Source organism: Serinus canaria, chromosome 7, assembly GCF_022539315.1.
Source record: "Serinus canaria isolate serCan28SL12 chromosome 7, serCan2020, whole genome shotgun sequence".
In the NCBI taxonomy this organism is placed as follows: domain Eukaryota; kingdom Metazoa; phylum Chordata; class Aves; order Passeriformes; family Fringillidae; genus Serinus; species Serinus canaria.
The window spans coordinates 29,639,139-29,663,100 of record NC_066321.1 but is presented as its reverse complement, the minus strand read 5'-3'; the positions used below and the strand labels follow the sequence as shown (position 1 = coordinate 29,663,100).

General features: G+C 41.9%; 1 protein-coding gene across 1 annotated transcript in view; it reads right to left on the bottom strand.

Moving 5' to 3' along the window:
• Positions 1-23,712, bottom strand: part of STAT4 (signal transducer and activator of transcription 4) — a 42,670-nt gene extending 18,958 nt beyond the window's left edge. The window contains exons 1-7 of the mRNA XM_009088126.4: positions 22,141-23,712; positions 19,780-19,908; positions 18,160-18,304; positions 5,045-5,143; positions 4,162-4,254; positions 1,835-1,913; positions 206-291 (exon numbers count right to left, since the gene is read on the bottom strand). Coding sequence (XP_009086374.1) covers positions 206-291; positions 1,835-1,913; positions 4,162-4,254; positions 5,045-5,143; positions 18,160-18,304; positions 19,780-19,907 — 630 coding nt within the window. The 5' untranslated portion in view covers position 19,908; positions 22,141-23,712. The remainder of the gene's footprint in view (positions 1-205; positions 292-1,834; positions 1,914-4,161; positions 4,255-5,044; positions 5,144-18,159; positions 18,305-19,779; positions 19,909-22,140) is intronic.
• Between the last annotated feature and the right edge of the window lie 250 nt (positions 23,713-23,962).

Sequence of the window (23,962 nt, the reverse complement as noted above, 5' to 3'; positions counted from 1 at the left end):
GCTGTTACTTAATTGCCAATTTCTTAACTTCTAGCTCAAATCACCCAGATCTGCCCAAACATTTTGCAGACTGTTAACTCAGGAGAAATGAGTCTGTTCTCCTGAGATGAAAATTTAGAAGGGCACACATATGCATTTGAGTATTTGGTGTGAGAGTAAGGGGAGAAAGCAGATTAACCACAAATGACAAAACATTGGCACTAACCTTTCTCTTGTAGTCTAAAGTGTTGAGCATTGCCTGCAACGCCAACATTTCCTGTTTAATGAGGGTGCTGTTTTTGTCATTCTGCTCTGCAGGGGATGAAAAAAATCAGTATAAATACATGTGTGGGTGTGTGTGCCTGTTTATAAGGGGAGAAGAGAAAAAAAACACAACCAGGCTGCAGCAAGAACTAGAGAAAAAATAAACTGTGAACATCAGTAGATTATATAAGAGCATATTTCATTTGAAAGGACTAGCTTTAGTTAAAGTTTAACAAAAGGTTTTATGGATCCTGTCTGTAGATGTGTGTGTGGGGCAGGAAAAGGCAGAAAAGATGCAGGTGATACCCAGAGTTCTCTAAATTTCTCATCCCTGTGCATACTCCTGTGTATTATGTACATCTGGTGTGGATCAGTGATTAATCTGTAAACACAAACACCTCATGGTGTCAGCAATCAGGCTAAAGCTCTTTGGACTTGGTGTAAATTACAATGTCTGGCTGAGAGGCATTTGAAACGGAGATGAAGTGTTCATCACCAAGGGGAATTTCAGCAGCCAGGAGCACTGATCACTGGGCATTTCCCCCTCTATCTAACATTTGTCCTTCTCTGGGTCAGGCACAAGTTTCAAGAGTCCCCAAGCTCTTTCACATGCAGCTCTTTCCCACCCTCACTTTCACCAACCTTTTGCATCCTTCATGCTACATTCAAAAAAGAAATTGCTGCCAACTGTGTGCCTGCTAAGCTCTGGATGGATGACCTCCTATTGAGCTAGAGTAGATGTTTCAGTAGAGGCAGACAAGTAACCAGCACCACCTCAGCCACAGCAATTGCTCCCACACACTCTGTGCTGGAGCAGAGCAGTGAAATTTAAGCCCTGAAAGTCATTTATTGTCAGGATGTTTTATTTTGCAAGTGGGGCAGCTTTCAGGTATCTGTGTGGTCAGTAATTAGGATTGACCTGGTGACTACAAACTCATTAAACCATGGCAACTCTTCTGGTTGCTGGGTCATATCCAGCCTTCAACATTTAGGATTGATGTGCTTAAGGACTTGGACCTTTCAAGCCCAATATCTTTGCAGTTTCAAAGGAAGATAATATAAATATATCTGAGCAGGCACAAGTAGCCCCCAGTTTCTTTTCTGAAAGAGATCATGCAAGGACTGTTCTACATGCAGATCTCAGCCATCACAGGCTGGTCAAACATGCATTCAGAGTGCTTACCAGCTGGTTATCACCACTGTGGTCAAAAAAGAACAGAAAGCCAAGTTAGAGGTGAGAAAAATCAGTTCTGTATGACTCTGGGAAATAAGAGTCTCTTCCACATTCTCCCAAAGAAGAGCCATGTGGGGATATTGAAAAATAGGTTTTAAAATTAAAAAATATACTACTTTATGTGCCATTAGGCAGCTTATCCATAGGAAATACCTGTACTTTCCTAACATGGTCCTCTTTACCTTCTAACCCCAAAAGAGTCATTATGTTCCAGGACTAAAACTTTATAGAAACCAAAGATCCATTTTTATGTTTACATATATTAATCAAGTAATGCAGAAAACCCCCTGATGCTGGGGTGTAGCTGCAGAATCAGCCACTTCCTAGGAAATCTAAAATTAGTATAAAAACTCTTACCTAAGCTCTGTATTGTTTTGTACCTGAAGTCAAATTCCTCTTGCAAGTCTTCCAAGTATTTCACATCTTGGTCAGTCATCTTTCCCAGGAGAGAAATGAACAAATTTATAATGTAATATTTTCCTTTCTTACCATTTGAAAACCCCTGAACAGTTCTAGGAACCCTTGCTTACTATCTCGTAAACTTTATAAAGTATGATTGAATAATAAATTTATAGCTATAGATTTATTTTACTTTTAGAAAGTCAAACATTATCCTCTATCCTGCATTTGATCGTGCTTGATTTAGCTTTTTCCCTTCTTGTCTACTAGTGCAATGACATAAAAGAAAGCAGGAACAATTGTGTTACCCTGAGCTAAACTGAAATTGTTATGCCAATAATGCTACTCTCTTCTTGAAACTTTAAAGCAGGGCAAAGGAATAATTTTACATTTGCTTAAATGGATATTTCATTGGGGTGTGCAAAGCCAAAAAAGGTGGAGTCAGACACAGGAGTAGAGCTCACAGAATTTATTTATAGAATGTCTTAAGAGTTTGGATAAAGACATGAAACATTTTTGCTGCTTTGGCGTTTTGCAGCTTTCTTTTCCTATGTGCTATAAAAAAATATTACAGATATTTTCTAGTAACCAATCAATGATAATTCAAAACATCCCATCAAAAGAAGGAAAATGAAACGGTAGGAAATTATCTGCTGTACTTTGAAGGTCTATTTCTGTGCTGTTTATAGGAAGCCTTGATTTTGCCAGCAACTCATAAACAGTCCTTTTTGGTTTCCTAAGATGTGCACTTTAAGAGTCTGAAAATACAGAAAACTTGTTTGCTAAATGAGCCCACACACAATTAGCTATTTTGGCTTACTCTTTATTTTGGAGACTAAAGTTTTAAATTATATGTGTAAAGTATGAAATTACATGCATGAGGAGCTGGCTAATTTCTGCGTTCAACTTAATTACTGACTAAAAAAAACCCCAACCCTGCTATCTAGAAAATGTTCTCATTTTCACTGGTCCTTCAAGAGTGGCTGTGCTTCCCCACACAGGCAGGAGGAACAGCATGACAGGCTGCTGCTTTGTCTGCTCTGCAACTCTTCTCTTACAACTTTATGTGTAGTTAGAGACCTAGTATTACATTCTTCTCAAACTACTTTATCCTTCTAAGGGTTTGATCTCTCTAACCCTTCTTGTCTGTGAAAGAATGATGAGACAATGCTGCTAGGATCTCTCTCCAGTAAACCAGAAGTGTTACTCTTGACCAACATAGGGACAGGTATTTCAAATATAGTTTCTACACTGATACTGCTGCAAAGCTGAAAGTGGGGCTGGGATAGCAAAGAAGCCGTGGGTACTCTGAATCCCTACCCTGCCTTGTCACCAACATGTTTTATGAAAAATCCTTTCCTTAGGATTTTTCCTCCTGGGAAGCTGAGAGGCCTCAGGAACAAACTGCAAACAATGATTCTCTGCTGCTGTGGGATGCACCAGGTGGGGCTGGGATTGGTCTCTGTGGTTGTTTCTCATTCATGGCCAATCCCAGCCCAGCTGCCCAGACTGTCTGGGTCACAGACAAACCTTTGTTATTCATTCATTTTCTATTCTTAGCCAGCCTTCTGATGAAATCCTTTCTTCTGTTCTTTTAGTATAGCTTTTAATATAATAAATATCATAAAATAATAAATCAGCCTTCTGAACATGCAGTCAACTTTCTCCTCTCTTCCCTCATCCTGGGACCCCTGCAAACACCGTCACACTGCCTTGAACTGAATGGACAGGTATTCTCTGAGCTTTCAAGGTCTCTGGGACGTAGCTACAGGTGTGGCTCAGCCCAGCTCTGGCCTGCCATGGTGTGAGAAACTCCTGGAGAGTGGTTACCATCAGCTGCCAGTGTTCTTGTCCCCTCATGACTCCAACCCACGTCATTGTGTCACGCAGCCCTCGGCTCCACAGAGGTCTCGGTACATGACTCAGAGGTTGGGAAGGTTCAGTGACTGCTGAGCCAGCTAAAGGAGGTGAAATTGCAAAAATACATTTTCTCAACCTCGCATCTGTTTAGAGACTGTAGCTATGCTCTTACTGCACTCAGTGGTCTGCCTGCAACTCACATAGGGATGAGTATGACAGCTTTAAAATAGGGAAGCCAGACAGCTGCTAACCCAAGGATCCAGGTGTGTCCTGAGCTGTCAGTCTGGGCAGATGTCCTTGGAATAATGGAAAATGGATGGTGGGTCTGTTGGCAGAAGCTGTTCTGCTACCCAGCTCAAAGACAGTTCAGGTGTGTCTGTATGAAAATCACGTGGGCAGAGACAGCACACAGGACAAAAAGGTACCTGAGCACTGTTCTTGATTGCTGACACTTTGTGTTCTACATTTCTTTGACGTTCTGAAACCACAGAACTCTGTAGAGACTTTTCCAGTGGCCCCTGGAACACATTGAATTGGTGGGTGAGTAATATTAATAATAATAATTGGTGATAGAAACTGAAGTTCCAGCACAGAGAGGGAACTCCAAAGCCAGTGTTCAACCATCTGGAGACTGCTGTAAACACACAGACAAGTTTAGTTCTATGCATTTGAAAAACATGTAGCTTTAACTTTGAAATCCAAGAGATTAAAAGATGTGGGTATACTACAGGCATTAAACATCTAGTAAATGAAATATAGATTATTAGATTTTTAAAAAAAATATCCATGGCACAAGGTTCATATAGGAATACATATTACATCCATAAGTGATTAACAAGAACATGTTTGTCTTAAAAATTCTCTCAGGGTTTTAATCCTGTAACAATTTCCCCAAGATAAGTTTCATATGTAATTTGTTTAATTTTTTTCTCCAAACAACATAAAAATCATCAATAACTCTATAAATCATCCAACTCTATTGGATGGAATGTCTTTTGCATTCCATAGTTAATATGAATTAATGCATTGCATAATTTAAAATACACACATCTGTTTTGCTAAGAATAATCTCTTTAAAGCCTTTCCTACAGATTAAAGTCTTTGAAGATTAGCTGTGACATGGAAGTCCCTCATAGCAATGTTTCCAGCAGAAGAGCTACTAATGAAGTTCAAATGTGAGTTTAAAGGGCAACATTTGGCAACCCTGGTGCACACAAAGCACTTCAGTGGAATGAGGGGACAGGATTTGGTCTGAAAAGCATGTGAGCAGATTAACATGGAGCAGATTAATGAAATGTAATTCATTACCTGTACAGGCATGCTGGCTGCAGCCAATATTCTTCTTTCTTCTCTTAAGCAGTTTGAGATGATCACTGCTATATGCATGGGATTACCATGATATTTGCCCTGCAAGCACAAGTAAATACAACTCAAAAAAATTCCAGAACTCAGGATGTCCCTCTAGAAATCACAAGCAACATGATGTATGAGTGTCAATGAGGTACAGATTGGTGTGGGTGGAAAAGAGTCCTTTTTCATGTGCTGGTTCAGCCTTTCAGGGCAGCATCAGTTAGTGCCACTGTCATAAAATATTCTGAGCAATGTTCCACGGAGATGATAAAGATACAATTCCGAGATGTATCTAATTTGGAGATCAAATTGCTCCCCTGCTAACACAGCTGTTTTGAAAGGGCTTTCCTGTCAGCCTGTTCTGGGCACGATTTTATCACGTCTTCGATTTTCAATAGGATGTTGCTGCTTAGCATGTAGCACTTCTGCCAACAAAAAAGTTTGTAAGCATATCAATATGGTAATGATGCAAGCAGGAAAGCTTCCTCAGCATAAAGCAGAAGACTTAAATTTTAATATCTATGAACAATTTTTCTCTTTCAAAAAATAATGTGCCTGAGATGAAGGAATAAGTGATTTTTGTCCCAAGCCAAAGAATGAAAAAAAAATCTATATTTTTATACCACCATAAATAAAGTGCTGAATTGCTGATGCGTGACTGAGGACTGGGCACAATTTGAACTAATATTGGTTTATGCTGTATTTATAAAATTTGAATGATCCAGGACTCTCAAGCAGCTTCCTTTATGGTGATGTATTCATTCAGTGTTTCTCAGTATCCTTCATGGTTTTCATTCAGTATCATTCCTTCAGATACCCTTCATTGAGTGCTCATAGTGTTTGTCCATTCATCAGAGTTAATCCATTTAATTTCTTTTTCTGTACAGTTTCCAGTTCTGGACTCACTCTATTTTCTCCTCTTTATCATTAGTCTTTATTTTCATCATATCTCCCTGCCACTCAGAACCTCTTTTATTCTAGCTGTCTCTGAATGTGGCACAGTAAGTTGATAAAAATTGATTTAATTGATGCCATATCTTCCTTTGATATCTCACACCAATTGTTATGTTAGACACAAGGGTGTGAGTGCATCTGACAGAAATGTGAACACATTGCTTCTGTATGCAACAAGTACTGTGGCACTGAACATCCCTTTAATGCTTTTCACTAAACATTTCATGTGAGCTCTTGCATGAAATGTGTAATCTGAATTATGTTTTGACTTCAAAACTTTTACTTGCAAAGTAAAGAAATAACATATTAAAAATGATAATTTTGATCATAGCAACTTGGTTTGAGTTGCTTGGTATTAAATACCATGTGTACTGTGGTTCCAGGTATGGACTAAGGTAAAACATTCAGGGCTCTTAAAACTAAATGACCAAGGTACCAAATGTTCCCTTCCAAGAAGGCTTTGACTGCCCTGTCATTGTTAGCAAAGAAATGAAACTTTGTTTCTATGGTTTCTGAAATCTTTTCAGGACAGGAAAGGTACGTGCCCCACAGTGCCAGCAGCGCACACTCAGAGTAGCCCCAGTGCTGTGCCTCCTGTGATCTCCTTAAAAGCAGCTCAGGAAGGAACTTGACTCCAGCAACCATCTGTGTCTGAGGAACAAGAGTTATGAACCTGAATGGTTTTAGGAGCTTCTCTGTAAACAAGAAGTGGTGAGTAATACTACCCAGGACACAACATACTACCCATGCCTCAGATGAACCACCAGCACTCCCTCCCTGCCTGATCCTTCCTGGCCAGTGGGAGGAGACTTGATGAAGGATACACTGCTGATTTCCATGTCAAATAGCAGTGCCAAAGATCTGTCACCACACATTTCCCCCTGGCAGCTCCACGGCTGTGAGGACAGTAACTACGATGTCGCTGCACGCTTCCTTCAACACCACTGCACTTCAGGTCCAGCAGTAAATTCACAGTCCCCTTTATTGGGCATATTCCCAATCTCTCTCTCTGCAGCGTCAGGATGTAGCTTTGGGAAGGGAATAAAGCACTGTGGGAAATGGCTGTGATCTTCCTGCAAAGGGCTGAGTGGGGTGTCATGTGGAACTGAGGTCCAACAGCCACAGCCAGGGCAAATTAACTGCAGCAAAGAGTGGCTGTGCTCCAGCCCAGTGCCTGACTCCTTAGGGAGCCACCCCAGGCTGCAAACTGGCATGGAAATGGCTCATGCTTTTTTTTACTGACTGGGTTTTCTACTCCTTGGTGGACTGAAACTGCTTGGCAAAGGATGAGTTTATTATTAAGGATGAGCACAGGTGAAGTTGGGAGAGGGGGGACAGCCCTGCCTTGTTCCAGCTGTTATGGCTAAGCCTGTCTCATCCATCTGTACCTTGATTAGAGGGGGAAAAGTCCTGTTACTAATAAGGTTTGGGATGAAAGCTGTGGGGAGAAATCTGCCACTGCTCTAAGTCCACTGATGGGCATATTAATTCCTCTGTAAATTTCTGCTTGTGGCTATTACTTCTTTTTGGTAAGAAAACAGGGTTTCACCTTGCCCCTGGATGGCCAGTAAGTGTTCATGCCATACATTGGTACATTTGAGACTTAACCTTAGTCCCAGCTTACCACTGCCCAACAGAATTCCAGCACTGCAAGGGTTTAAAGGAGTCCAAAAAAAACTACTTAACCAAATCAAGAAGAAGTAAATATCCTCTCCTGGAGCTGGAAAAATGCATTTATGTAGAAGAGGCTCTTTAAAACCATTCTGTCAGTGGGATGTGTTAAAATTCCCCACAAAGGATGCCGGTTATTAGGGACTTCCCTAGCATTTCTAGACACGATTCATATGCAAAACTTTCAAAAACTCTTTCTTCCTCTCCTTTTCTTTGTTTCATTAAGAGAAAAACATCTGAATCAAGAGATGCAGTGGAAATTCTTTTTTTCCCCTCCCCTTCTTTCTTCTCTAACTCATAAATTTGTAGAAACAAGCTGGGTCCATAGTGATTCCCATACTTATGCCAGGCTGGTGCTTCTTCAACTTGATTCTGTTTGAGTAGATGCCAAGAAGGTCAGCAGAGAGCTGCCACCTGTGCTCCTGGAGCAGCCCCTTTTGCAGTGAGGGAGCAGATGGATTGCAACTCATCAGTAATAAATGGATTAATGAATTGTAACACTAAATATCTCAAGAATTGAAGCTTATTGAATAACAATAGCTACTAAAAGTCACAATAACCATATTTTTGACTCTGGGAAAATAATAGCACTAAAAAATTTCTGCCTGTGTTTTGTAATTCTCAGCTGTAATTACACTTTGGAATGCACTGCTTGGTATTCCCTTATTACTCACCTACTGCCTGCTCTTGTTGCTCTGCACTTCCATTTTGTCTTTGGCTGAGGGCAGAAATTGCCCAACATGACCTTGATTTCTGAATGACTAATTGAAAACAATCTCCTAGCAGCAAAGAGTAGTTTAGGTTGGAAAATTAGGGAACTTTAACCAAAAATGGCTTGAGAAGGGGGAATCCTTACTTACAGTGACATGAACACTAGCAGCCAGAAGAGGAAGAAGAGTGTGGATTCTTTAGATATGCAAACTTTTATTAATAGGTTTAAACATGTCAGGAGAAAATTAATATTTGTCTTTTGACAAATACGAACACAGAGAAATTGAGGATTCGCTTTTCTTCTTTCAAATCAAAATATCTGCTAATACTGCTGTAATTCTGTTGCTCTTAGAAGTTTTCTTTCTGCTCTCTTCTGTTCCAATGAGGTCTTTCCATGCCATGAGTTACAGCAAACAACAAATTGTCTTATTTGGACTGGATTCTTCTCAAGAACTACCGGCATGATGCTAAATTTAAGCAAACAGGGGGAACTTGAACTTTCATTCTGAACAGGTGACAGTTTTCTGAGAATGCTGATGACATTTCCTTGGAGAAAACCTTCCTACTGCCACCCGGCATGCACTCTTTCCACTCCAGGGACATCTGTTGTGACAGTACCTTACTAGATAATGGGGGAAAACAAAGAGGCATTTCTGCAGAAACAGTTTGTACGTTATAGCATGCAGAGTTTATGCCCTTTAGCCAAATTTTAAAACAGCTTGAACTCTTTGGAGTATGTGAAAGGCACAAACCAGTGGCTGGGGAAATGCAAGGTCAGATTCTGCAAGCTGCAAGGTCATGGAGAAACTTTAAAATACTGTTATTCTGACATTTTAAAATGCATGTGCTTTCAAAAAGAACACCAAGCAACTGTCAGTTTTAGTATCTGCCTACTCTGACAGAAATGAAGAAATCCAGACCAGATTACTCTTCTTTTCTTCCCATTTTTAAAATTTCAGAATTTTAGCTGATTTTCCTGTGGGTGGCTCCATCACTAAGTGGATCACTGCCAGCCAGTCAAAGGGCTCTGTACACACCTAGCAGTGAATACTGGATGTGCACTAGGTGAGCATCTGGCTCTGTTTTCAGTGGGTAAAGCAGGGGATTAGGTGTTAGTTGGTCTGGGCTTGTAATGTAGAAGGATGTGCTGTGAAACCTTTATAGAGTCACTCAGGGGTTTGCCTGAGTATCTCTGTGTTTTCAAGGTGACCTAAAAATGGACTTGAGTAGGTTTTGGTGCTTTCCAATTCTGAAAATTGTTTCAGAATTTGGTCAGGTTTTAGCTACTTTTCTCCTTTTTCTGTTATTTTTTCTTTCTTTTTTTTTTTTTTTTTTTTTTTTTTTTTTTTTTTTTAACTCTCAAAACCATTGGCTGTATTTCTTATTTCTGCTAGAAAAAGCCCTTCTTAAGCCTTTTAATTGTATACAATAGGAGCATTTCTTGGAGGTGTGGCAGAGTTATTTAGTATGACCATTGAAGTGTTTGTTCATACTGAATGAATATTTAAAGAAGCTGATGGAAGGGAGGAGAGATAGGAAACAGCAAGACAAAGTCAAGCAAAAATACATTTCTTTCCCTAGTGCTTACTTGTGATATGATTATTTTACAAAGTCTGATACTCAGCATCTTTCTGGATAAGCAAATATCTCATCTTTCATAAAATCAAAAACAAGGAGAAAAACCCCTTTTGCCTATAATTTTATCTTTTTTTTAAAGAAAGAAAGATTTGGTTTAGCTGTGTATCTTGCATGTGTGGGTGGGAAGGCAGAGCTGTACATACATATTTCCCGTTTTCACCTTAAAATATGACAAATAACACTTCACCTTGATTTGTTTTCTATCTTTGTTTATGCATCCAGGCAGAAAGTCTAATGAAGACAACAGCAGAATACAAAGAAAGAGCTGGTCCTTGTGTTAGCCTGATAAAGGGTCAGTGCTTGGGAGTTTTTTGAAAGCTTGTACTTAAACAGGCAGTATTATTACTAAAAAACCTTCTGCTAGAAAGGTGCCTCTGTTTTATCTAGGTCTTTTAGAGGAAGTAGCTGTGACACTATCTATTTAGACTGCTCTTGTTTTACTTTTATTTTTAGATTTCTCCTTCCCCCCCTCAAAATATGAGAGAGCACTTAAAGGCAAGCTCGTTGTTTTAGAAAGCTCCTATGATGTGTGGGAAGTCCCAATAACACAGCTTTGTAGTCTTGTAGTTTTCTCAAAGCGTATGATGCATAACTTCCAGATGATCATAATTTTTTCTGGGGGCATGTGCAACTAAATTGCAGTAGGCAAAGCTGTAAAAGCACAGTGAATGAGCTGTGAAGGCAGAGGTTTTTTCTCCACCCCTCAAATTCCACTGCTGAGTCCCTCCCAGCAGACTCTAAAACCACTCAAGGAATAACCCACAGCAACAGCAGATTTCTGTGCAGGTAGGGTGAGATAAAGCTACAGAAAACACATTTCTCTAGAAATCATCATCAGACAGTAGAACTGTATAGACAGGGAGGGGTGAATAATGTAGGGTAGTTCTTATTTGATATTAATTTGAGAATAAATAACTTCTTGTTTAAATGAGATTTATTTGAAAGTAAGTAAAAATACCATGTTCCCTATGAAAAAGGGTAAAACATCAGAGGAGAGAGAGGACTGATCTCACATGCCCCTCCTCCTCTGGACACAAAGACCTGAGCATTATGAACTAATCTCTCAGGCAGATGTTCAACTGCAATTGGGCTCTTAATACTTCAGAATGAACAAAGCCCACAAGAAGTTATTTAGTTTGCTTGTATTTTTACTTCTGTCTGGAAAATTAACTCTCTTCCATTCTACAAAAACAAATAGAAAGATTTATAAACTTTTTTTGCCTTTTTAAAATAATAACTAGAAACCCCAAAGTATTTGCCTTGTAGCAAGTAACCTTTTTCAGCCTTGTACCAATACTTTTTAAAAACCTTTATTAGCTGCAGTTGCTAGGAGCAGACACCTAGCTGCTTCAGCAAACAGACTTCTGTGCAGGGTTTTCCATTTGCACGCCAAAATTTTCTGTAAACAGCTTTAATGGTTGTACTGAAAAACTCACTGGGAGCAGCCTAATGCAACCTGAATTGTGTTAGACAGCAGGACACGCTGGTTCAAAACACAGCCTGCCTTGGTGTGCTGAGCTGTTGATCTGGCAGGCTACACCAGTGCTAAGTACTCGTAAATAACGTTTTGAAATGGATCTTCCGTGGTTTATTAGGAACTTTCTCTATTTTGTTCCATTCTCACCCTTTTGTAAGCTTTAACAGGAAACTGCAGCTAAAACATCAATGGCTGTTTCCACTCTTTGCTGCTGTTTCTCAGCACAGGGCTTATTAGAATTGTTTGTTGAGCACCAACTGGAATGTCTTGTTTCAGATCTAATGCTATTTTGTCCACTTTCTTTGAGGTACTGAAATGAATAATCTTGGGATTGTTCCTTGCATGCCTCATGCATGTTCCTTTCTGGTACAGAGGCTTTTGTAAACTGTCACTTGAACAAAAGAACCTCTCTGTGTTCACTTAGCTCTCTCTGAAGGGGTGTTCAGTGCCCATGGTAGACGGAAACAAACTGGGCAGTATAACCAGGAACATGACACAGAATCAGGAATGCACTGCTGGGTTACTGTTTTAGGCAGTATCATGTAAAGATGTATTTGTGGAAAAAAAAAGTGCCTTATAAATATGTTTGAGATGACAGAAGATACTTTCAGAAGTATCACAGACCTTTCCATAAAAACAGCCAGAGCTGTGTAGGATAAAGTAGTGGAACTAAAAAGCTATTTCCCAGCCACTTACTACAACTTCCAAAGGCTTGTTTTTATATAAGTGGTTGGTGTGAATCAGCAGATCTGGTGCTTCTGCCTGACCTCTCCCTTTGTAAACAGACCATAAGGTGTCAATGGTGTGTGTGCCCACAGACCTGCTCATCCAGGCATAATCCCATCACCCTCCCTCCCCTCATCTTAGGCTCTAGCAGGGCTGGGGAGTTGCTAAAGTTCACCAGTACTGGAGAATCTGCTGTGAGAATTAAATGAATTTCATGAATATACATAATTTACAGCAAATTGTTCCCCAGAGCACACAGTCTTCTCATTAACTCAGGCTTCAATGGTAAATGAGCAGAGCAGCCCTTCTTATTCCTGAAATCTGTTATTTCACTTCTATAAAGGAAAATTTATGTAATCAGATTTCCCCCTGAATACCATAAATAGAGAAGTGACACAGATGCATGTTGCCATTAATGAGAAGGGATTGCTTTCAGAAGTTATCTTGAGACTAGAGCATAAATAAGGGACTCAGTTATGAGTAGGATGATTCTGGGAATTTCTGCTTTTGGTCCTGATGAGGTTGTCCTGCACCTGTCCCAGAGCACAGCACAGACAGAGGCTCCTTCTGAGAGCTCACCTGAACCCACACTTGGGCCAGGCTGCATTCCACAGAGCTTATTCTTGCCTAGCAAGAGGAGAGCTCCAGCTTTCCAGCTTGGAGTGTGTGTGTGGGTGTCAGGACCCAAGACACCCCTCTGGCTGTCCTGAGCAGCCAAGAACCCTGCCAGAGGTCTCAGGGACCCTGGCACAGAGCCCAAAAATGCCAGTGGTTTTGATTATGACCCGTGGAGCAAACTGCCAGCTCCGGATGAAGATCTGCAAGCCACAGCAGTTTAAGGAGTGTCATAGTAAAATTATCACTGGATGCAAAAGTAGATTTTTGGGATTTTTAGAATAGGGGTTTGGGGGGCAAGATGGAGGGATTTGGGCGTGTCCAGCCTTTCTTCTTCTCTACCTCCATCTTCACTGGTGATGTTGGCACTTTTAGATTGGTTTAGAGTAGAAACTCACTGTCTAAGATAGATGACAGGTATTGGAAAGTAATTGTAAATATTGTACATGTAGTTTTTAGTATATAAAGATAACACTGCCCTGGGGCAGGCAGAGTGCCTCTGTCTGTCCTGCTGAGCGACCTCAGCAGGGCAGGGGAAAGAATTTTATAGATTGGGAACAATAAACAACCTTGAGACTGAAAAATGAAGAGCCCTGATTCCTCCTTTGACTGGGAAAAGAGACTTTCTAACTTTTCTTGGGGTCACTCTGAGCAGCTAGAGACCCCGACATGTGGGGAAGGACATCCCAGAGCTGAACAGGCAGTTGCCACCAGCATCATTCCTGAATGGAGCGGTGGGACTTGGGGGCACAGTGCGCATCTCATTCCCAGGCTGCCCTTGGCTCCCTGGCTGCACTGCAGCCTGCCTGCTCTTTCCCAGCCCAGCATTTTGGCATGTGAGTCAGGAATGTGGGCAGTGCCTGTCTTCCAGGAGAGTCTCTGAGCACTGGGGGCTTACATCAGGGACAGGTGAACGCTGTCCCATAGAAACATTCCTTCTGAACACTGGGATGTAATTGTCCACAGGCCAGGGTTGTGCAGACTCCTACACCTGCAGGTTGGTTCCTAGAAGTGCCAGGCAGTTCTTCCAAGCTTAACATCTGCCCTTTACATTTTGTTGTCATAACAACAGCACAAACCACCTCCTTGTGACTAATCTGCTTTGCTTTTCTCCATCTAGATTTTAAGAAGGAGAAAGAACTATAAGCATGGTTTCCCTGCTCTTTCCCCCACTGCCTCTGAATATTTTCTCCCTCTTCCCTTTCCAAGACTGCTGCTGGGGAGAGCAGGAGCTCTCTAGAAAGGTGGGCAGAGAATTTACCCTTAGAAAGTGACTGTGCTGTTCTGTCTCCCACTGAAGAGCACAGCAACAAAAGGCTGCTCTGCTGTAAAAATGAATCCAGTTTACTGACTTGAGAAGTAATAATAATGTAGGAAGCAAATATGAAGGATGTTAACCTAAAATGCTGACCCTGATTTTAATACAGTATGTGCATTTGTACCAGATTAATGCCAAGAAGAAGAGATGTTTCAATGAAAGCAAGAAATAGAGAAGTGAATTACAGAGAGCTGGCACTGACCACAGCTGCTTAGCTAAGTTTCTTAACACTATTTTTGATTGCTTATAACTTTTTCAAATTACATATTTTCTGAAACACTATTCAGTGTTTCTTTTTGCCTGCAGATAATTTTGGAAATGTAAGCAGGCTAAGCAGGAATGCCACACTCTATAGTTTTTTCTCTAATGTTGAAAGAATAGGGGTGATCTAAAAGTAGGGCTGCCAGGCAGACCCATCTTCCTGCTTGGACTTCTCTTTGCCCTTCACAACCCCCAAGGTTGCCCAAAACTTTGTATTGCAACTGAGGCAGACAAATTCTCTCTTCTTTCACTATTTCCATTCTTATTTTCACAGAAGAACTAATATATTTATGTAGTGATGTTTCAGGAAACAGTCAGAATAGAAGATTTTCTCAATTTGATAACAAAAATCTCAGGGAAGACTTTTAGGTGAGGTGTGCTTGGCTGTGGTGCTGGAGACTCTTAGAAATAACACTCTGCAGACTCAGTAACAGCAGCAGGAATCTTGATCCTAAGGAGTCCTTGTCTGTCTAGAAAACAGCTGCACAGGCCACTTAAGAGGTGTGCATTGCTTCCTCTTCCAAGGCTGCCTTTCACTAACCATCCAGTTGTATTTCTGATTAAATGTGAGTCTCTCCATTTGTGTTTTGTCAAGAACTGCAGTTTGCTTTTGAATAGCTGTTGTGTGTTCTCTAATTGAATTTTTCTTTATTATTGCTGTTGTCATAGCTCAACACACTCTGCTGTGCACATGGTGACAAGTGCTGGTTTCCAGCATTATCTGTTTTGTCAAGTATTACTCAATAGGGTAACACAATTTGGCTCAAAGTAACGAGCAAACATTGCACTCAGATCTCGTATTGTGGTTGGACAGCTTTGTGTGTGTGCACGATGCACAAGGGTCTGTGCAGCTGTGTGTGGTTCAGAGGGGAAGGAAGAGGAGGGAGCTGTGAGATTTCAAAGAAGTGCTTGCACTAGAGAGCAAAGCAGAGATAAAGGTGGGCTCATGGTAACTAACCTTCAGAGAAAGTCAAACCAACACTCTTCACAGAGTCACCAGATAGGAAAAGATGTTTACAAAAGCAACTTCCTCCCCTATTTAGGAACTCAGTCTTTCTTTCATCAGTCAGTGAAAAACCTCATTAGTTTCACAGCCTATCATTCCAGCCTCCTGTTCCCTAGGTGGTGTGTTGGGACAAAAAGGACCATGGCATCCTGCTCTGTCTATCAGTCACATTTTCCTGCTGCTGTCTGACAAATCTGTCACAAGCTAGCTCAAATTGCAAGAGTTAGGTACCTGCAAGGGCTTCCAGCTGTGCCTGGGAGGCCAAATGCCCGTTTCTAATCTTCTCACATATTCAGCAATAAAATGCAACCAGTCATGCATTAACAGAAGATTAGACCCATAATGAGATAATTTGTATATTCAAAGTTAAGAACATTACAGAACATACTGTCCATGCTGTGTCATGTTCAGTCCATTAATAACACTTGACAGTTGATAACAAGGATAGCTGTCAGCTGATTTCAGCTGCTATAGCATTTCTTTACTGATGTACTTACCCAATCAGTAAGAAATAACTTTAACAGCTGCAGCAGGAGACTACTCTGCAGCTCTACAGAACATGCAGCCCATACTCTGGCTGAAAATGCATTTATCCTCTATGTCCTATACTTTATAAGTTGTAACATAGTGTTTTACACAAAAGTCAAAATTTCTGGTGTCACAGATTTCTTAAGACAGTATAAATTATTTCTCTTATCCAATAGAAGGTTGTTATCAAGCATTGCAAGAACCTGGTCCTACTCCAGCCTTTTCTAATTATTTTGGAGATCAGAATACAGACTGTGGGTGATAGTGTTCAAGATCAGGAAAAGCTCCAACAGTGGAAGTGCCATCCAGTTTTTGGTGGTTTCCATGTGTATTTTGAAAGTGAAATTGTCTTTTTGTCTAAATTCAGGTTATGTGATGTCTTGATGCAATGAAGAAAGGTCAACATTAATAGTGATGGGGAGAGCTGCTGTTTTGGTTTTTTTTTTCTCACCTAGAAATGTTCTACTGCGATGCTCAAGATTTAGATCCTGTTTTTTAAGCAGTATAATTCCAGTATCACACATGTGCTCTCAAGGAGTTCATAACACTGTCCAGCTGTAATGGGGATGCCTGAGGATTTTGGCTTGTTCTGGAATTGTGACTCAGACCCCAGCACCTGAGAAACCATTTAATCACAAATCACTTGAAACTCCCCTCCTCTTGCCTTTCTGGAATGACCCTCCTTTGCTTTGTGCTCTTCCTGAAGCACATCAGGATATAATTTCCAAACATGACAGGACTTGAAGGAAAGGGTTTTTATTTTATCAGGCCATTTTCACACTGATTATTACATGAACTCAAATGAGTTCACCCAAGGCCTGATTGCTTATCTTGGTGTGCCCAGTTTGGCAGAGCACACAGAGCTGATGCTTCATGTTTTGATAAAAAAATTGGAATAAAAAAGGGGCAAAGAGTAGAAGGAACAACAATGAGAGGCTTTAATTTTGTAGAGCTTGTATGTAACTATGTTGTAGTCCTTCTGCCTGTACACATTGTGATGGTACAATCATAAATGCATTGTCTTTTAAGGCAGGAATACAGTAGTGTAACTGCTTGGCCTGAAATGCTCTTTCCACACATCTGGAAGAATCCTTCACTAAGGTGATACAGCTTTGTGGTAAAATGTGCCAAGATCATCACAGAAACAACAGGATTTCTGCAGCTGAGTAAATTTGGTGTTTGAAGAGTACTGAAATTATGAAAAGTGCTGCTCCAAAAACCAGAAATTGACTTTATTTTTCAATTACAGGAGGCTGCTTGCATAGTGTAGGATGGAAAAGTGTCAGCAATGGAAATAGTGTCATCTTTTTAAGAGGCCACCTATTAGGGATAAAGAGTAGAAAGGCACAGCCATGAAGAGAACAAAGGCATTGATGAAGTCATGCTAAGATTTTCCAGGCCAGTGTGAGTGTATGTACATATGTCTCAGATAAGGAGAATGCTTGGCAAGCAATGTAATTATCATTTAAGTACTTATGGAAAACACCATCAAAGAAGAGAAAAACCCCCAAACTTTCATTAAACTCCATGGCATATCTGCTGGGTGCAGAAGACAGATAGATGTCAGGAAGTAGGTGACTAATGAAGTGGAACTCTGAGAATCCTTGCCATAGATAAACAATTATTAGAGAAACAATCAAAATAAATATCATTTTGCAGAAGCCTGACGGTAAATCCTTTAAGTAATTCATAACAAATAATCCCAGAAAAGCATAAAACAGCAAGCATGCTAATGATTTACAGAGGTTCCTTTCTCGTGGTGCTGCCTTAAACCCCAAGCATGTATTTTATTCCATAGTTAAATATCTGTAGGTGTCTGAGAGGTGGTAATTACATTTGTAATAAACATGAGCATCCATAAGCACTGTACAGTGTTATTTGTAAGAGCTCAGTGAAACACAGATATGCACAGAGCCAAGAAGTCACAGCATTTGTATCCAAGCTGCATGCATTGGAACAGGAATTGCTGTTCCACAGAAAGGCAGTGGAATTGTTATTTTGAATTACCTCGTTGAAGGCTCAGTTTTCCCAGAGCTGCTTGCAGTCTACAGCGTCAGGGCAGCTCTGAGCTGGGCACTGGAACAAACTGCACTCCACAGAGAGCAGCACTGCCTCCAGAGAGCAGTGAGAGGGAGCAGTGCAGCTTGGCATTGCAAGTAATGACCCACCTGCAGCAGCTTCCTGACTCTTTTCAGGTTGTGGATCAGGAGCAGATTCTTCTCCTGCGAAACCCGCTCCAGCTGTTCATCCACCTGTATTATCAAATTCTGCAAAAGGATCATTGCCATTGCTTCATTGTTGGCTGCAGCCTCCCTGCAGAGTCAATGAACAACAACAACAATGCACATTTAAAATGCTGGATGATGTGTCAGTCTAGCAGTACAGAAAATTATAATCTATTCAGAAATCTAGGCAGCAAAAAAAGACTTGAAGTATATGGTGACTTGCATATAGTTAGAGCTTGTGAATAATGATTTTTATGATTCTGTGGTTTTGGTTTTTTTTTAATATTCCTACAGATATGCATAAAAAGAGAGTGAGGTATTTGCATAGACAGTAGTGTCAGCCAGAGGAGACAACCAGGGTTTTCTAGTCTCTGGTCCAGTGAATATTTAAATACTTCCAGCTCACTTGTCAGAGGAAATGGGGCTTATGCAAACTGTCCCTCTCACTCAGTCACACAGATATAATTTCTGAATTTGCTGCCCAGTTTCAGACAAAGTTGGCAACAGGCTTGAAGTCCAAAAGAGAGAATATTCTTACAAATTTCATGGCAATCTGGCAGGTTGGTAGAAGAAAGGAATCCAAATTAGCGCCTCCACTGGGTGGAACAGCAGCAATAACTTGCTCCAGGAGGCAACAGCCAGATGGTCAGGCAGAAGAGACATCTCTTCACACCAGGCACCAGCTGAGCCTTCCCCCAGCCAAACTATTTGGGGATACAGGAGGACTCTGAGGCTTCTGGTCAAGGGTATGTAGGGGACACAAGACACAGACAAAGCCAGGCTTTACTGGTTCTGCTGGTCGTGGTATGTGCAGGGCAATGGCATTAGTGAGAAAACTGAGGAGGAAAAGGTTTGGACAGCATGGCATCCTTGTCCTTGGGATAGCCTCTCTCCTTTCCTCACAAATAGGAGGTGCCTGTTTGAGATACACCTGCTAACTCCACATCTGGCAAAAAGGAGATTTTAATGTTACCCGTGTTGCCACAGCCCCGTAAAACACAGATTCTATTCCTTAGCAGATTTTTTTCCCCCCTGCACAATAGTCCTCCAATAGCCCTGTGGATTTAGCTTGAAAAATTGAGATGTCTCTTTCTGGTATGACTAATGATTTTGGTTTTTTTTTCCTTTACATTTAGTTTGGAATCTTCTTAAGGTAACTCTCAAGTGAATTGAATCCAAATTTGTGCATAAATGGACCTCCTAGAGAACAGTTCCTGTAAGCAGCTGGCTTGTTACCCACAATTCTCCAGCTTTAAGTGCAGTTCTGACAAGTGAATAATTTTATGCTGCAAGAGGTAAGTGTATAACATTTCCATTAAAAATTAACTTGTATTTTTTTTTAAATCAATTTTTATGGGATTTTGTTTAGGAGTAAGTTCCAATGTGAATCTTCACCTCCCAATATTCCCTAAGTCTAAATGGCTAAATCCATTAACTAGTAAAATAGTGTTACTGGCGTGTAGATACCTGCACAGTTTGTAAATGAGCACTCTAAAGCCTTCCAGCAATCAAAAGAATTGTTGGTGATTGAAATAATAGGAGACAGAATGGATGAAATCCTACCAGTCCTGGCTTTCTATCCATTGTGCTAGCAGGTGCCGGATTTCCATGGGGAAGTTATCATCATAGAACTGGTCCACCTGCTCCAAAAACTTTATTTCCAGTTGTTGAACTTGACTCCATTGGGACATACTACAAAAGAAAGGAATTAAACATGTTTGCAACTGAAAAATGGGCATTAGTTACTAATCCAAACTGCATAAATAGGTTATTTTCATTGTAGCTCTTATATACTTTGACATTTTATTCTGTCTATCAAAGCAGATGGTACTTGAGTAAATTTAGTCAGTTGAAGGGAAGAGGGAGAAAAGTGAGCAAGGCCATTAAAGAAGTTTTGGTTCTTGCCCTTGAATGGGCACGTCTGTCAAGTTCCTTCCTTTAGGGAAATTTTTTGAGATACTTTAGGATGCTTATAAAGTGGCAAAATTAACACACCATCTCTCATCAAAAGAAGAAGTTTAGGGTTGTACTCTTCAAACCCAGGTAGAACTATTCTTATTGAAGGGTAGTGGAAAGCAATGATTTTGCTCTCTTGGTGAATTCATACCACTCAAATTTTTCCTAAAGGCATCATGGTTGTGTGTTACTGTGCTATTCCCAAAGCCCCACATTTTCTGTTAGGAGAGTACTGCTTTACAACCTAAATCTAGTAAATCTCTACTTTAAATTGCCACAGAATTATATTTGATGTGTCCTGGAATCTCAGTCCTAGGGCTGGGATCAGCGGGCTCTGCCAACACTCTGATCCCATACCAGAGGTGTTCTTCTATTTCATCTCAACAAAAGACACAAAATACATTCAGGGCTAAGGACTGAAGTGGGCCAACAAACTATGGATCTGTTGGAACACTTGTGACAAAAACTTTTCCTGGAGAAAAAGACAAGATTTCATCAAAATGGACCTTTTTGTAGAAAGCTGACCTTTTCATATGCGGCTTTTCTATTTCCAGTTCTGAATTGTAGTTTCAGAATGTCAACAGTTTCAAATAAGGATATCATATCTTAATGCTGCAGTCTTTCATTTTGCATTTATAAATCAGAAGGAAAAAAAAATAAAAGTAGCATCTGAAGGTTTAATGGAGTCCTGAGCACTTACTCAGGCAAAAGTAAAAGTGACAGGTTTTAGTTTCTCAGGGAAGGCTGATAGGATGATTCTGTGTGTGGTATGAAGAACACTGTATGTGGAAATGTGGAAAAGTGCCAGTGACTTTTCCCTCCTCTTTATTATTTCCATTTTGACAGGAAAAAAAAATATTGCCTGAATATTTACTTTGCTTTTTAAAATTGCTGAGGAGGAGTTAGGCACAGGAGTATTTAGCTGTCTGGTTTACTGTATTGACAGTTACAAAGAATCACAAGCCTTATTTCCTGGTGATACATACAAGGAATTCATATAATAATGCATTAATAATTTATAGAATAAAATCAGAGAATTGTTAAGGTTTGGAAGGGACCTCCAGGATCACTGAATCTGACTTTTAACTTTTTTTTTTCTGAACTCACAGTCAGGAAAAAAAAACCCAAAAAACAACAGCTCACATTTTAAAGTCTGTTCACTTTCAGTGGGAGTTTTTATTGTAAATGCTAGTGAATTCTGGTGATTATGATATCCTAACAAGATTAGTGAGAAAATAGATTCTTCTTATCCAAAGTTTAAAAAGAAAAGAAAAGGAAAAAAGGTAAGATTTTGTCCAGCCTGCAGCCCCCTTAGGCCTGCCATGGAAGTTGCAGGGATGCTCACATGCATAAACTGTTGCAAAGCACACGGGTAGCCTTTGTCCCTGAGATTTTGGTGCTCGTACAACCCGTGTTCCCTTTGCACAAGAGGTTTTTCAGGGACAGCTGAGAAGGTCGGGCAGTTGTAGCTCAGCGTGAATGCCCCCTGAAGGGAACTGAAGGAAAGTTTTCAGGAAAGATGGGGCAACACAGTCTACAACAGAGGACGGGGCGAATAGTCTCAAAATGAAAGGGAGTAGGTTGCTATTCGACATTTTAAAAATTTCTTTGCTGTGAGAGTGGGAACAGGCTGGAGCCCCAGATTGGATGGGGCTCTGAGCATCCTGGTCTCTAGTGCAAGCTGTCCTGTCCTAACCTGTAAGGCGGCCGGCAGGGAGCGGCTGCTGCGGGGATGGAGCCGTGTCCGGCAGCACTCCGGGCACCGCAGACCAGCCCTGCTTTTCGGCCGTCCAGGCGCTGTCCCGACTGCCGCCTTTGCCCTGAGCCTGCTCCCATCGGCCCCGCCCGTGCCGGGGGTCGGTGCGCGTCCCGTCCCGTCCCATCCCGTCCTGTCCCGTCCCATCCCGTCCCGTCCCGTCCCGTCCCGTCCCGCTCGGAGCGCTGCCCCCCGCGCCCCGCCGCTCTTGCCTGTGCCGGGTGGGGTCGGGTCGGGCCGAGCTCCGCCGCCGCTGCCGCCGTCCCCCTGTCGCTCCCTGCGGGCTTTAAGCGGCCGTGCCCGCCCCCGGCCCGCGGCAGCGGCGCCTTCCTGTGCGTCAGCCCCGCGGGGCCCGGCACGGCCCTGCCGGCTGCCTCTGGCAGCAGCCCCAGTCGCGACAGGGACCTGGGCACAGCTCAGGGCCTGGAGGAAGCTGCTTGCCTTCAGGAAGCTGAAAAATACCGAAATCTTTCGCGTTCGTGCTGTCGGGGCAGAGGGCTGGGTCCCGCCGCGCTGGGGGACCGATGGCATCCCTGGGGACTCAGCATTCCGCTGCTCCCCCAAAGCCGTGGAGGTACCGGTGTCCCCACGGCCCGAGCTCTGCTCAGGGAAGGGCAGTGAAAAGGCAAAGGGCAGTTCTTGGACGAGTTGGGCGGCGGAATGAACTCCCCAAACTCTTGTGACTTAGAATCATAGAGGTTGGACCACACCTCCAAGAACATCGAGTCTAACATTTGGCTAAGCATCACCATATCAACGTAACAGTCAATGTGTTTATTCAACACCTCCGGGTATGGTGGCTCCACCGCTTCCCTGGGCAGTCTATTCCAATGCTTAGCCACCCTTTCCATGAAAAAAGTCTTCCTGATGTTCAACCTGAACATACCCTGGTGCAGCTTAAGACTCGGTCTCTGCTCAGACCTGCCTTCTGTCATTTAGGGTTCAGCAAGCATAGGAGGCTGGTTAGCTGATGTGGACCACGTCAGGACAGTGAATTAGTAATTTGAGGACCACCCAGGAAACAACCTTGATTAGTAATGTGATTCTGTGCTGTCAGTAGGGGGAACTATTGCACTGTATTACTTTTAAATAAATATTGGTAACTATTTATCTTTCTTTTTACATTACGCACTCATTTTCTGAGCATCCTTAAGCAACTGCTGTCTGTAATGATGAGAAGACAGGTAGTTCATACCATTGCAACAAAACAAGATAGTAACAGGTTTTCAATCCTCTTTTTGCTTGCTGTTTCTCTGCTTACCCTAGAAAATATTCTGTATGGTGGAGTGGTTCATATTAAGAAAACACAATGTTTCCTATTATCTGATGGAAGTATCTGTTCAGGCGGCCATACCCCAGAAGTTCAGCTCGGTGATCTCAAAATCCAGATTAAGCAGAGGTCATTCTTCATCTGAGTTTTGGAGATCAATTTCTGAGAAGATAGTTCCAGTTCCCTTCTTCCCTCCTTCTCCCCCCCACTTCCTGGCAGGTAGGGCAGGGAAGGCAGGGCAGTGGCTGGGATGGAGGCCAGCTGTGGAGCCAGCTGTTGGGGGTGCAGGATGCTGGATGTGAGCCACAGCTGTGGAGGCAGGAGAACAGGGGCATGATCCTCCCAGCAAGGGGAGCAGGAAAATTGATGGAGCCACTTGTGATGCTACAGTGAGTTGGGGACCTCTGGGGCTTTGCAGAAGCTCATTGGAGAGAGAGGAAGGGAAGGGCACTTTGTTTGGGGGAGAGGAATAAAGAGGATTGTCCAAGGGCATTAGAGCTGGATTGTTAGGAGTGGCTGAGGCGTGCAGGGGCAGCCTGCTGGGGGCTGTTTGGGAACCACGGGTGGGAGAGGAAGATGTGCAGCAGCAGGGTCAGGGTGGGGAGGGCTAAGGGTTCCCTTTTGAGCCTGAAGCATAGCTCAGCTCTGTGCTCTTGCACAAGGGTCAGGGGCGTGTCAGCACACTGTGAAGGATGTGGTGGTGTTTGGAGGGGTGAGGAAAACTGCTGTGGAGCAGGACTGAGGTAGGAAAGAGATGGCCAAGG